General features: G+C 32.7%; 1 protein-coding gene across 1 annotated transcript in view; it reads left to right on the top strand.

Annotated features, from left to right (window-relative positions):
- Nucleotides 1–5988: 5988 nt before the first annotated feature.
- The window catches only part of LOC137659709 (uncharacterized), a 14547-nt gene continuing 6844 nt past the window's right edge, over nt 5989–13691 (top strand). The window contains exon 1 of the mRNA XM_068394530.1: nt 5989–6156. Coding sequence (XP_068250631.1) covers nt 5989–6156 — 168 coding nt within the window. The remainder of the gene's footprint in view (nt 6157–13691) is intronic.

Genomic DNA, 13691 nt, shown 5'->3' with positions numbered 1-13691 from the left:
ACTCCGGATCGCTGTTGTTAGAACGAGAATTGATAAAATAAACACAATTGTTCTGTATGTGAAGGGTGGAGGGACGAGAGGCACTATCGACACTCGGGGTCATTATTTTATGTCAACCTTGTGGTTAGGGTGAGCTAAGAGCAAACCGTTACTCCTCTCTTTTTATTTTTCTTATTTTCCCTGTTAGAACCGAAAGCAGCCAATGGCACTGAGGGGGGAAGAAATTTCGGGCACTGATTGGATTAGAGGGAAATTTTCATTTATAACAGGAAGCACAGGATTGCAAGTGATAGAGAATACTTCACTAGGCAGAATAGCACTTCATGCACATACACACAGTTTTAACGGGAAAGCACGTAGATGACCATAGTTATTCCAGTAAGTGTCCGGAGCGCCTGTGAAGTACGTCCACCTCACACATATACATAACTATTGAACATCTGTGTTACAGTATTGACACGAGTCATGGTATGACAATGACATAAACTCCAACAGATTTTGTACATTTGAGAACAAAGCCCTCAGAAGAATATTAGGAGTTGAATGTCACGATTCGAAATGAAACAATAAAAGAGATTACGCGAGTACCATATGTGGATGAGACCATGGTGAGAGGCAGATGGAAATGGTTTGGGCATGTTCTTCCCATTCCCCAAGAAAGATTAGTTCACTAAACGTTCAGCTTGGATCCACAAGGCACAAGAAGAGTTGGAAGACCTAGGCCTACATAGCTGAGGACTATGAGGTGTGAAACGGATGATGAATGGAAAATTTTTTGTATTATTCCTGCCAAGAAACCAAATTAAAATACTTCAAAATGAAACCCACATTTCCCTTAAAGTGTCACCTTTAATTCGATGACATTTATCAAAGACCTTAATCAACAAACTACGTTTATTCATTAACTATTTAAGTTATATACCAATAAAAATCAAAACAGACAGGTATATAAACCAGCACTATTTACTGTCACCCAGGAACTTGTGTCGAACAAAACTAGTGGAGTAAACAACATAAGTCAATGAGACGTTTGTCACTTAAACATAAAATATGTAGAGACCGCTATCTCGTATTGCCGTTTAGCCTCTAATTAGCAGAAATAAAAATGGTCTTCATCTTACATTTTTGCTTCCCTATACTATTGGCACTTAACGATTTCTTATCTTTGAGCTCCTCCTTCAGAATTCTCTCGAAGCATTCGTCGTCGTTTGGCCACCAAGATCGGAAGGATCTTTCGAGTCTCTCTACAGGATGACGAAGGAAAGACAACGCCTAAGTCTTGGGGTCACTACTGGCTCCTACAGGTAGGAAGTCGGCTACCTTTATATTTCTCTTTTTTATTATTCGGAGGCCGACGGGATGGGCAGCTAAGAAGAAAGATATTGTGGTAGCCTATTGGAAACGTCCCTGCCTAGCGATCTACCAGATTGGTGTTCGAACCCGGCTCAAGCTCGATAGTTTCTTGTAGTGTCTGTAACCTCACCATCCTTGTGAGCTGTTATTATTATTATCAAAATTATTATCATTATTATTATTATTATTATTATTATTATTATTATTATTATTATTATTATTATTATTATTATCATTATTATTTAAATTATTAGAATTATTATTATCAAAATGACCAAAATCATCATCAATATTTATGCACAATTTCTTTTTTAATTATAGAGATATCTAGCCAAATTTAAACTAAATACGGCAGATGAAAAACAAAAACAAGTGAGACTTGCAAACATACACGGAAAACAGTGGTTTACATACATACACACACACACACACACACACACACACACATATATATATATATATATATATATATATATATATATATATACACAGCATAATATTAACGAGAATCGAAGATAAAAAGAATGGAATTTGTGACCAGCAGAGGATTTAGAGATGTCAATGGAGGGACGCTTCCAATAGGCCACCGCCAGTCTTAAAACATTTGCTTGTAATTCTTGGATAGAAACAAAATATAAAAAAATATAAAGTGAGATTTCGATTGACTTTAAATATCTCTTTTTTTTTATTATTCGGAGGTCGTCGGGATGGGCTGCCCTTCCCTTGAGCGATTCTTGAACCCGAGAACGGCAGGATCCCAGACAGGGCCGCTTCCAATAGGCCACCACCATGAAGAGTTAGAACGCATGTTATTTTGAACACGTGATATCCGCTGTCATGACTTAAAACTATTCTTGAATAAATAAATAAATAAATAAATATTTGATTAAGAATTGCAAAGAACGAGAGTAGAAGGAAAGGAAGAGGTCGAATCGTCTTACTCTCGATTGCACAATCTTCGTCAAGAGAAGCAATAGGATTAATAGGTCAAGTCCAAGGAAAGACTATTAAAAGGAAACGGGAAAGGTTTTAAAATTATGAAAGATTTCATCAATTGCAATAAATTGCAAATGCTTGTGAAAATTGCAAAAAAAAGGAATAATAATAATAATAATAATAATAATAATAATAATAATAATAATAGTAATGTAGAAAAACGAAAATGTCCAGAAAGTGCGAATTAAGATGACACATTTCATAAATAGCAAAATATTTAAGAAATTTAGGAATAAATAGCAAAAAGAATGAAGAGAGATATCAGAAATATCAAGAAAAAAAAATTGCAAAAGATTTCAGAAAATGTAAATAAAATTGCAAAAGATTTTAGAAAATGTAAATAATAATACAAAAGATTTCAGAAAATGTAAATAAAATTGCAAAAGATTTTAAAAAATGCAAATAAGATTGCAAAAGATTTTAGAAAATGTAAATAAAATTGCAAAAGATTTCAGAAAATGTAAATAAAATTGCAAAAGATTTTGTAAAATGCAAATAAAATTGCAAAAGATTTCAGAAAATGTAAATAAAATTGCAAAATATTTCAGAAAATGTAAATTAAATTGCAAAAGATTTCATAAAATGTAAATAAAATTGCAAAAGATTTTAGAAAATGTAAATAAAATTGCAAAAGATTTCATAAAATGTAAATAAAATTGCAAAAGATTTCAGAAAATTTAAATAAAATTGCAAAAATTTTTAGAAAATGCAAATAAAATTGCAAAGAAAAAATGCAAAAAAAAAAACTTGCAAAACTCACAAAAATTGCAATAATGCGACACAAGAAATTGCATAAAAACTGCGAGATCAGAAATTATGAAAAAATTACGAAATAGAAATGCAAAAAGAATTGCGATATCAGAATTGACAAAAAAATTTGTGATATCGATTTTTTTTATTATTTTATTGCAAAAAATAAGAAAAATATAAGTTGGGAAAAATTGCGGAAGATAGAATTTATAACAAATTGCTAGATATCACAAACTGTAAAAAAGTTGTAAAAATTTGTGATATTAGAAATTGCTAAAAATGCAAAATTGCAAAAAGGCGAGACCGCTAAAAGAGAAAAATTTGATATAGGAATCTTAAAATATCAGAAATGGCAAAAATATTGCTATATAAAAAATTCCCAAAAATTGTGAAGGGTAGAAATTACAAAAAAATAAATAAATAAATATATAAATAAATATATAAATAAATAAATAAATAAAATGGCAGCTATCAGAAAGGGCAAAAAAATTGTCAGATTTCAAAAAGGCAAAAATATAGCAAAATATCAATTTGCAAAATAAATTGCAAAAAAATTGCTATATATCAGAAATTGCAAAAGATGGAACTTGCCCAAAAAAAATGGCGAGATATCAGAAATTACGAAAACATCGCGTAAGATATCATGAATTGCAAAACATTTCAGAAAATGCGAAAAAAATTAAGAGCTTCTTGAAAGAGGCAGAAATATTTGCAATACATTCGTCACTTGATGAACTGTGCTTATTAAAATGACAGCCAGACAAACACATAGGAATGCGTATATATATATATATATATATATATATATATATATATATATATATATATATATATATATATATATATATATATATATATATATATATATATATATATACATATATATATATATATATATATATATATATATATATATATATATATATATATATATATTATTACTAGCCAAGCTACAACCCTAGTTGGAAAAGCAAGATGCTATAAGCCCAAGGGCTCCAACAGGGAAAAATAGCCCAGTGAGGAAAGGAAACAAGGAAATACATAAACGATATAAGTAGTAATGAAAAATTAAAATGAAATATTTAAAAAAAAACATTAACATTAAAAATGATAATTCATATATAACTATAAAAAGACTTATGCCAGCCTGTTCAACATAAAAACATTTGCTGCAACTTTGAACTTTTAAAGTTCTACTGATTCAACTACCCGATTAGTAAGACCATTCCACAACTTGGTCCCAGCTGGAATAAAACTTTTAGAATACTGTGTAGTATTGAGCCTCATGGTGGATATATATATATATATATATATATATATATATATATATATATATATATATATATATATATATATATATATATGTCTATATATATATGTCTATATATATATATATATATAGATATATATATATATATATATATATATATATAGATAGATAGATATATATATATATAGATAGATAGATATATATATATATATATATATATATGTATATATATATATATATACATATATATATATATATATATATATATATATATATATATATATATATAAACAAAGAGCTCCAACGCCGTGTGACTTGAAGGCCTCCAACGATCCCTAGCTATTACTCTCCAAGGAACATTATCCCAGAAAATCTCGAACTCTTTCACAGTCCTTCATCCTCCTTTGATGGGAATTCTTGAAGGAATCGACAGTTTACGACCAAGAATCCTCCAATGATACAAAAAGAAAATTTTCTTTCTTTTTGTACACGCCACTTTGCTTTCACGTGAATTATTTTGGAAAGACTTTGGTCTCGATATTTTTCATACCTGAGGTAACATTCTCTTACTAAAGACGCTTATCAGAGCTGAACAGATCCTTTTACAAATAATGAATCATGAGGATGAGGACAGAAAAGGCCTTGAAGGAATTTAGCATGGCATGGTCGATGTAGCCAAGAGTATGATTTTGTACCAACCGTGTGTCACACGATCGTACATAAATTATTTTGTATATATTATGCTTGTATCTGCGCTCTTCCCTCGCACTAAAAAGAACCAGAATAAACATGTCTGCGTGTTCCCTCTCTAACATTGTCTGTCTCTCGAACATGTAATTTCCTGTTGCCTTGAGGTTTTGTATATAAAGGAGAGTGTTCTTTAATAAAGTTACTCAGTTGATTGCATCCTGCCTTTGAGTCATAACCTTTCTTTCGGCCGTCACATTGGTGACCCTGGAGTGACACATGTACCAACCGTGTGTCACACGATCGTACAATTTATATCCTTTTCTTGCTAGCTAAGAATTAGAATAATTCTTATTTAGGATAAGGATACAACACCCTATGGAATTGTGTATCATTCAAAGGCTTATAATACACAGAAAAATTCAAGAGGAGATCAATAAGAAATGACACTTGTCCTTCTATTATCACAAAGGAAGGGGGGGGGGGGAGCGTGATAAAAAAAAGGCCTTCTGGAAAAGATAGATATATAGATAAATATATAGATAGAGCCATAAAGCATTGATTGATAAATGGACATAAATATCTCTTCAACAAACGTATGGCTTATAGCTTCGTGACTTCTTCCACTTATGGGGCTAACTGACTCCTTTATTGGCGGTGAATAAATCTAGAGATGCGAAGCCTATTTACATTTCACGATGGAACTAAAGAGGCAACTTTAATTATATCAAATAAAGAACTAAGATAAGTAGACTGAGGTGGTATGGTCATGTCATGAGAAGAGATGAACAGTATATTGGGAGGAGAGTGATGGAAATGGAGGTACAGGGAATGAGAAGGAGAGGAAGACCAAAGCGAAGGTGGGTGGACTGTATCAAGGATGACCTTCGATCTAAGGGATTAACCGGTGATAAGGTGTGGGACAAAAGTAGATGGAGAAAGCTGACCAGAAACATCGACCCCACATAGAAGTGGGAAAAGATGTAGACGAAGAAGAAGAAGAAGAAGAAGAAGAAGAAGAAGAAGAAGAAGAAGAAGAAGGAAATTTGACCGTTAAAGGGTTTAAGCATTTAACAATGTTTTTGTTCTTATATGGTTTGGTCTGATTTGAAGGCTTAATGAAAGCTGTATCAACAAAATACATTTGGAGTTTGTTTAGCAAAAATTTAAAAAATAAAAAGTATAGTTTTAATACTCTTCACAAAAATCTACTGACATTACATAGTGAGCCTGACTAGAAAGAGAAATATCTGCATGTTCTACTCTCAGTATCAACATACAGTATGTTATATTTACTTTTTATCCAAATATTGAAGATGGTTCATTTTGGTGCCTCAAAAACCATGGACATTAACGATGATTTTTTCTTTTTTTTAATTATTGATTACCAAACTATGCTATGAAAAAACCCATCTAATTCTTGATAATTTTACCAAGCCTCAATTCCTTTCATATATATATATATATATATATATATATATATATATATATATATATATATATATATATATATATATATTCATTTATAAATAATATATATATATATATATATATATATATATATATATATATATATATATATATATATATATATATATATATATATATATGAGAGAACAGAAGGCATATAGTGGTCTGACGATGGGCGAACTGAGGCAATGTTGAATCAGGGACAAACTAAAACTTGCAACAATTGGTCAGTTAATTAGAACGAAAAGGGGTGGGGCTAATGTTCACTGTCTGACTGGTGTGACAAATGGTCTTTAAAATCCCTACTGTAGTGGTTGAGCCTGTTATATAGCAGTAAAAATATGTGTTCTTACGGTCAAGCTACATCAACGTATGTTGTGTGAAATCTAATGTCTTATTCCTTGTCGATTAACTCAGCACAGAATAGAGCAATACAGTAACGGGGAAAGAAAATAGCCAGCAAACATAACAATAACTTTATTTATGAATAATGATATTATTATTATTATTACTGTCCAAGCTACAACCCTAGTTGGAAAAGCAAAGTGCTATAAGCCCAGGGGCTCCAACAGGGAAAAATAGCCCAGTGAGGAAAGGAAATAAGGAAATAAATAAATGAAGAGAATAAATTAACAATAAATCAATCTAAAAAAAAGTAACGTCAAAACAGATATGTCATATATAAACTATTAACAACGCCAAAAACAAAAATATCATATATAAACTATAAAAAGACTCATAGGGTTTAAATTTCACAAGATTCATAAAATACTAATAGTTCACCTATTGATAACAATTTTAAACGAAATAATGAAATAATACAGGTCTATGACGCGAGACTCAGATTCCCAAAAGTTAGCAGCAGAATTTTCGGAATGCAGTTTCAAAAGTGAAAGGTGATAATCAGGAACACAACTTTTGATCATATTCGATCTTCAGAGAATTCCCTGTATTCCCCCAAATTTCAGTAGCATTGTAAAAAAATATATATAAATAAATATGTTGTATTCCAACTGGTGTCACAAAAATGTCTCCACGCATGCAAAAACAATCAAGTGTCTCTTTCTAACTTGTCCCTTATCCTCTTATAACTCCCAGAACCCGTTTTCTCGATAGTTTATGGTGGCCTCTACAATGTCCAGGGCTAAACTATGTCCTGCCATACGCACAATACGTACGCACATGCGCAGAATAAAAAAAAAAAAAATGAAAAAAAAAAAAAATTACGTCATACTTAAGTTCCAGATCATTACAATATTTCAATCTTAACATCAACATTTAATATGTAAAACTGAACCTTTCTCATAAGTCCTATAACATAAAATTGATAAATTTAATCTATATTTTAAATTGATTAAAGCCCTCTGTGGGTTATAAATCAAAGGTGCCAAGATTTTTGTCATTCTACATCTTAAGCATTATTCTGTAATTCTATTTCTCTTTCTAAATCTGTCTTTCACAATCAAAGAACGGATATTTGGCCATATCAATTTCAGTGTGATTGTTCGACTGATTGTTCTGCTTCCCGCTTGTTCTTTACTTTCAGAAAGAACAAGATGTTCATCATGCTCATCGCCTTCTTTGTTCTGCTGACTGCGTGGCACCAGTTCGTTGAAGCATCGCAAGGAAGATTGTATCATAAGGTAGATTGGATTTATAGTTTTTATAGTTTTAACTGCTGGGAGGAACGTAGAGAGTAGAGGTCCCCTTTTTGTTTTTGTTTCTTTGTTGATGTCGGCTACGCCCCAAAATTGGGGGAAGTGCCTTGGTATATGTATGTATGTATAAATTTGGGTTAAATAGCCCGGCACTAGGGCCAATGAGGCCATTCAGCACCTGCATGGATCTTGGATTAAACCCTAAAATTACACTGAAGTAAAAGTTTGAAGAAGTTGGTGAGCAAGAGGGAAGAAAGGACGTGATCTTACTATCTAATTGACACTCTGACACATCTCTTGAGATGGACTTCTATTAAATCTTCTGTCTATACAAACAATTTTATCTGTTTAGTTTTCTAATCCTTACTAAACAACTCAAAAAACGATTTTATGAAGTTCTCTAAACATAAAGGCTGACTCAAATCATGAAAAAAATAAAACAAAGATATCTGATTATTAAATCTGTTTTAGTCTGCAAGTGGCGTAAGAATAAGAAATACGAAATCCATTAATTAAAGATGTTATTTGTGACTCCATTCAGAAAAACCAGTTCCATGTTGATTATGCATAATAATGATCCTTTTCTAGATATATATATATATATATATATATATATATATATATATATACATATATATATTTGAATATGTGCATACACACACACACACACACATATATATATATATATATATATGTATATATATATACATATATATATATATAAAGTATATATATATATATATATATATATATATATATATATATATATCTATAATTATATATAAAGTATATATATATATATATATATATATATATATATATATATATGTACAGTATATGCATGTATATATATATATATATATATATATATATATATATATATATATATATATATATATATATATATATATATAAATATATAAATCCATACATACATATTGTGTGTGTGTGTGAATATATAAACCATTGGTAAAAACATAACTTATACACATAGTAACATCCGTCGCCTTCGAAAAAAATTTAGAAAGTAATAATTCCATTGGAAAAATCATGCGAATATTACATCATTATTGATTATCTAAAATTAAATCGTCAGAAAAGTACTCGTGAAATGCGTTTTTTCGAGACGTATTTTCTGATTTGAACGGCTCTGATATCGATTCGTACCGGAAATGGGTTGTTTTAAATCCCAAACCTGAAAAAATAAGTCGAAGCCTTCGGTTATTTCAATGCGGTTTGCTGAAAACGTCCATTACCCTTCGCCAGAGTTCGATCACCAAGTGCGCTGCAGGCGTTATTTAATAATAAAAGTAGTAAATTATAGTATTAATTATCTTTTCATCTTATTCAGTCTCTTAACTTTTCCTTCAAATTGCAAATCCGAGCGTTGAACGACTTCAGAACTTTGACTCAAATCCATAAGTTAAATCATGTATTATTATTATTACTATTATTATCAGTATTATTATTGTTATTATTATTATTGTTATTATTATTATTATGTTGTTGTTGTTGTTGTTGTTGTTGTTGTTGTTATTGTTGAGTTACTAGGATTTACTGAAACGAAAGAAGAGTTTTTTCCCCCCCGAGACCTAAACGGCTTCGGAAGAAAATCTTCATTGACTTCCGAATGGCTTCGAAAGAAATGGCCATAGACTTAGCATGGAGTTCTGAATGACCCTAGAAGAGAAACTCTGAACGGCTTCGGAAGAAAATTTTCCCTGATTTCCAAATGCCTTCAGAAGAAACAGCCGTAGACTTAGCATGGAGTTCTGAATGACTCCAGAACATTCTTCCCGGAGGTCCCTAAGCGGCACCTGAAGAAAATTTTCTGGAATCTTCAAAAGACTTCAGAAGACATAGCCGTAGACTTAGCATAGAGTTCTGAATGACTCCAGAACAGAATCTTCCCGGAGCAGTTCTGAACGGCTCCGCCCCGAGCTTCAAATGACTTCTGAAGACCTGATCATTTTTTTAAAACTAAGCATGCAACGCAGTGAACATTGATAATGGCTATTTTTAGAACAGGGAGCTGAATGTGAGAATTGTGTATTACAACTACAGGATCGACAGGAGGCTCTTCGGAACACCTTCATCTACAGCTGGTTTTGGTGGTTGCTGCAGAAGTTGTCGAGCTTTGAAGAACATAATGTACGCTCCTTGAATGATCCTTTGCTTGGGCTTTTGCAACGATGTCCTATAATTGGAGACTATTGGAACTAAGGAAATAAGGACGGAGAGAGAATGGTTCAACTGAACGGTGAGCGACATGTGGTTCTTCAACAGGATAGTCCCAAAATTCGACATTAAAGAAAGGACATATCCAGATCGTAATGGTAAATATATTGTGTTGCTCGTCGTTTACTTTAGCGTGATGACGTATGCGGAGAAAATTTATTGCATTCCTGTCTCTACCCATCGCCCCGATGGACTAAGAGATGGATGCCATCGATTTCTCTGAGGAATCTGACGAACTGAGGACACACGGCACTGAAATCTCTCTTGAAATCTAGAAGGAAACTGACGAACTAAGAAAGAATACGATGGAATCTCGAAGGAAATTGACGAACTAAGGAAAGTGGAAGATGAAATATCAAAGGAAACCGAAAAACTAAGATCTTGAAAAACTAGAACAGACAGAAGAGAACAGCAACGAAGAGCCTTTAAACGAACACGTAAAATAGCCTTTAATGCTAGAGGAAAATCACCTTGAGATAGAGGTAAAAAAGCCCCTAATGCGAGAAATAAGGCACCTCAAAGTAGAGGTGAAAAAAAAAAAACCCTTAATGCTAGAAATAAGGCATCTCAAAATAGAGGTAAAAAAAAACCCTTAATGCTAGAAATAAGGCACCTAAAAATAGAGGCAAAAAACCCTTAATGCTAGAAATCTAGAGGTAAATCACCTTGAAATAAAGGTAAAAAAAAAAACCCTAATGCGAGAATTAAGGCCCCTCAAAATGGAGGTACAAAACCCCTTAATGCTAGAAATAAGGCACCTCAAAATAAAGGTAAAAAGGCCCCTAATGCTATAAATAAGGCCCTTAAAAATAAAGGACAAAGAGCCTCTAATGCTAGAAGTAATGCACCTCAAAATCGAGGTAAAACAAGCCCCAAATACTATAAACAAGGCACCTAAAAAGAGAGGTCAAAGAGCCTCTAATGCTACAAGTAATGAACCTCAAAATCAAGGTCCAAAAGCTCCTAATGCTATAAATAAGGCACCTAAAAAGCGAGGTCAAAGAGCCTCTAATGCTAAAAGAAATACACCTCAAAATCAAGGTAAAAAAGCTCCTAATGCTATAAATACGGCATCTAAAAAGAAAGGTCAAAGAGCTCCTAATACTAGAAGTAATGCACCTCAAAATCGAGGTCTATAAGCCCCTAATGCTATAAATAAGGCACCTAAAAAGAGAGGTCAAAGAGGCTCTGATGCTAGAAGTGACGCACCTAGAAATCGAGGTAAAAAAGCCCCTAATGCTATAAATAAGGCACCTAAAAAAGGTCAAAGAGCCTCTAATGTTAGAAGTAATGCACCTGAAAATCGACGTCAAAAAGCACCTAATGCTATATATAAGGCTCATGAAAATAGAGGTAAAAAAGCTCCTAATGCTAAAAATAATGCACCTAAAAATAGATGTCAAAGAGCCTCTAATGCTACAAGTAATGCACCTCAAACTCGAGATCACAAAGCCACTAATGCTATATATAAGGCTCCTAAAAATCGAGGTAAAAAAAACCCTAATGCTATAAACAAGGCACCTAAAAGGAGAGGTCAAAGAGTCTCTAATGCTACAAGTAATGCACCTTAAAATCAAGGTCCAAAAGCCCCAAATGCTATAAATAAGGCACCTAAAAAGCGAGGTCAAAGAGCCTCTAATGCTAGAAGTAATGCAACTCAAAATAGAGGTAAAAAAAAGCCCCTAATGCTATAAATAAGAAACCTAAAAATAGAGGTCAAAGAGCCTCTAATGCTACAAGTAATGAAACTCAAAATCAAGGTAAAAAAGCCCCTAATGCTATATATAAGGCACCTAAAATAGAGGTCAAATAACCTCTAATGCTAGAAGTAATGCACCTTAAAATCGAGATAAAAAAAAGCCCCTAATGCTATATATAAAGCTTCTAAAAATAGAGGTAAAAAGCCCCTAATGCTATAAATAAGCCCCTAAAACTAAAGTTAAGGTAAAAAGGATCCTAATGCTAGAGATAAGGCACCTCAAAATATAGGTTAAAAAAATCCCCTAATGCTAGAAATAAGGCATCTGGCACCTCAAAATCAGAGGTCAAAAAGCCCCTAATGCTAGAGATAAGGCACCTAAAAATGGAGGTGAAAAAGACCCTAATGCTAGAGATAAGGCACCTCAAAATCAGAGGTTAAAAAGCCCCTAATGCTAGAGCGAAGTCACCTAAAATAGATGCCATAAAGCCCCTCAAGCTAAAGTTAGAGCACCTAAAAATAAAGGTAAAAAAAACCCTAATGCTAAAGATAAGGCCCCTCAAAATCAGAGGTCAAAAAGCCCCTCTATGCTAGAGGTAAGGCACCTGAAAATAGAGGTCATAAAGCCCCTAAATCTAAAGTTAAGGCACCTAAAAATAGAGGACAAAAAGCTCCTAATGCTAGCGATAAGGCACCTCAATATAGAGGTAAAAAATCCCCTAATGCTAGAGATAAGACACCTCAAAATTAGAGGTCAAAAAGGCCCTAATGATAGAGATAAGGCCCCTCACAATAAGAGGTGAAAAAGCCCCTAAATCTAGAGATAAGACACCTCAAAATATTAGGTCAAAAAGCCCCTAATGCTAGAGATAAGGCACCTCGAAATAGAGGTCATAAACCCCTAGTTCTAGAGGTAAGGCACCCAAAAAAAGGGGTAAAAAAGGCCCTAATGCTAGAGATAAGGCACCTCAAAATAAGAGGTAAAAAAGCCTCTTAAGTTAGAGATAAGACACCTCAAATTATCAGGTCAAAAAGCCCCTAATGCTAGAGATAAGGCACCTCGAAATAGAGGTCATAAAGCCCCTAGTTCTAGAGGTAAGTCACCTAAAAATAGAGATAAAAAAGCCCCTAATTCTAGAGATAAGGCACTTCAAAATAGAGGTCAAAGAACCTCAAATACTAGAAGTGAGGCACCTCAAAATAAGAGATAAAAAAAAACCCTGATGCTAGATGTAAGGAACCTCAAAATGTGGGCCAAAGAGGTGCTACAATTAAATACAGCATATACTTCAGGTATTTTTTATGAATGAAATGACCCCGCTTCACCCAGGTGAGTGGTGAACTAAACAGCCAGCATACCTCCTCCTCACCATGCAGGCTCCTGCTACTTTACACCCGTTAGTGAGTCACAGACCTTTCATATACTGTATAGCCATCCATGTCTAGACTTCGATAGATTGGACACAAATAGGGTTGTATCCTGGCAAGTGAAAAAAAAAATATATATATATATATATATATATATATATATATATATATATATATGCATATATATATAATATATATTTAT

This window comes from Palaemon carinicauda, chromosome 20 (genome assembly GCF_036898095.1).
Source record: "Palaemon carinicauda isolate YSFRI2023 chromosome 20, ASM3689809v2, whole genome shotgun sequence".
Classification (NCBI taxonomy): Eukaryota; Metazoa; Arthropoda; class Malacostraca; order Decapoda; family Palaemonidae; genus Palaemon; species Palaemon carinicauda.
Note: the sequence above shows the minus strand (reverse complement) of the source record. Positions and strands in the feature narration are given on the sequence as shown.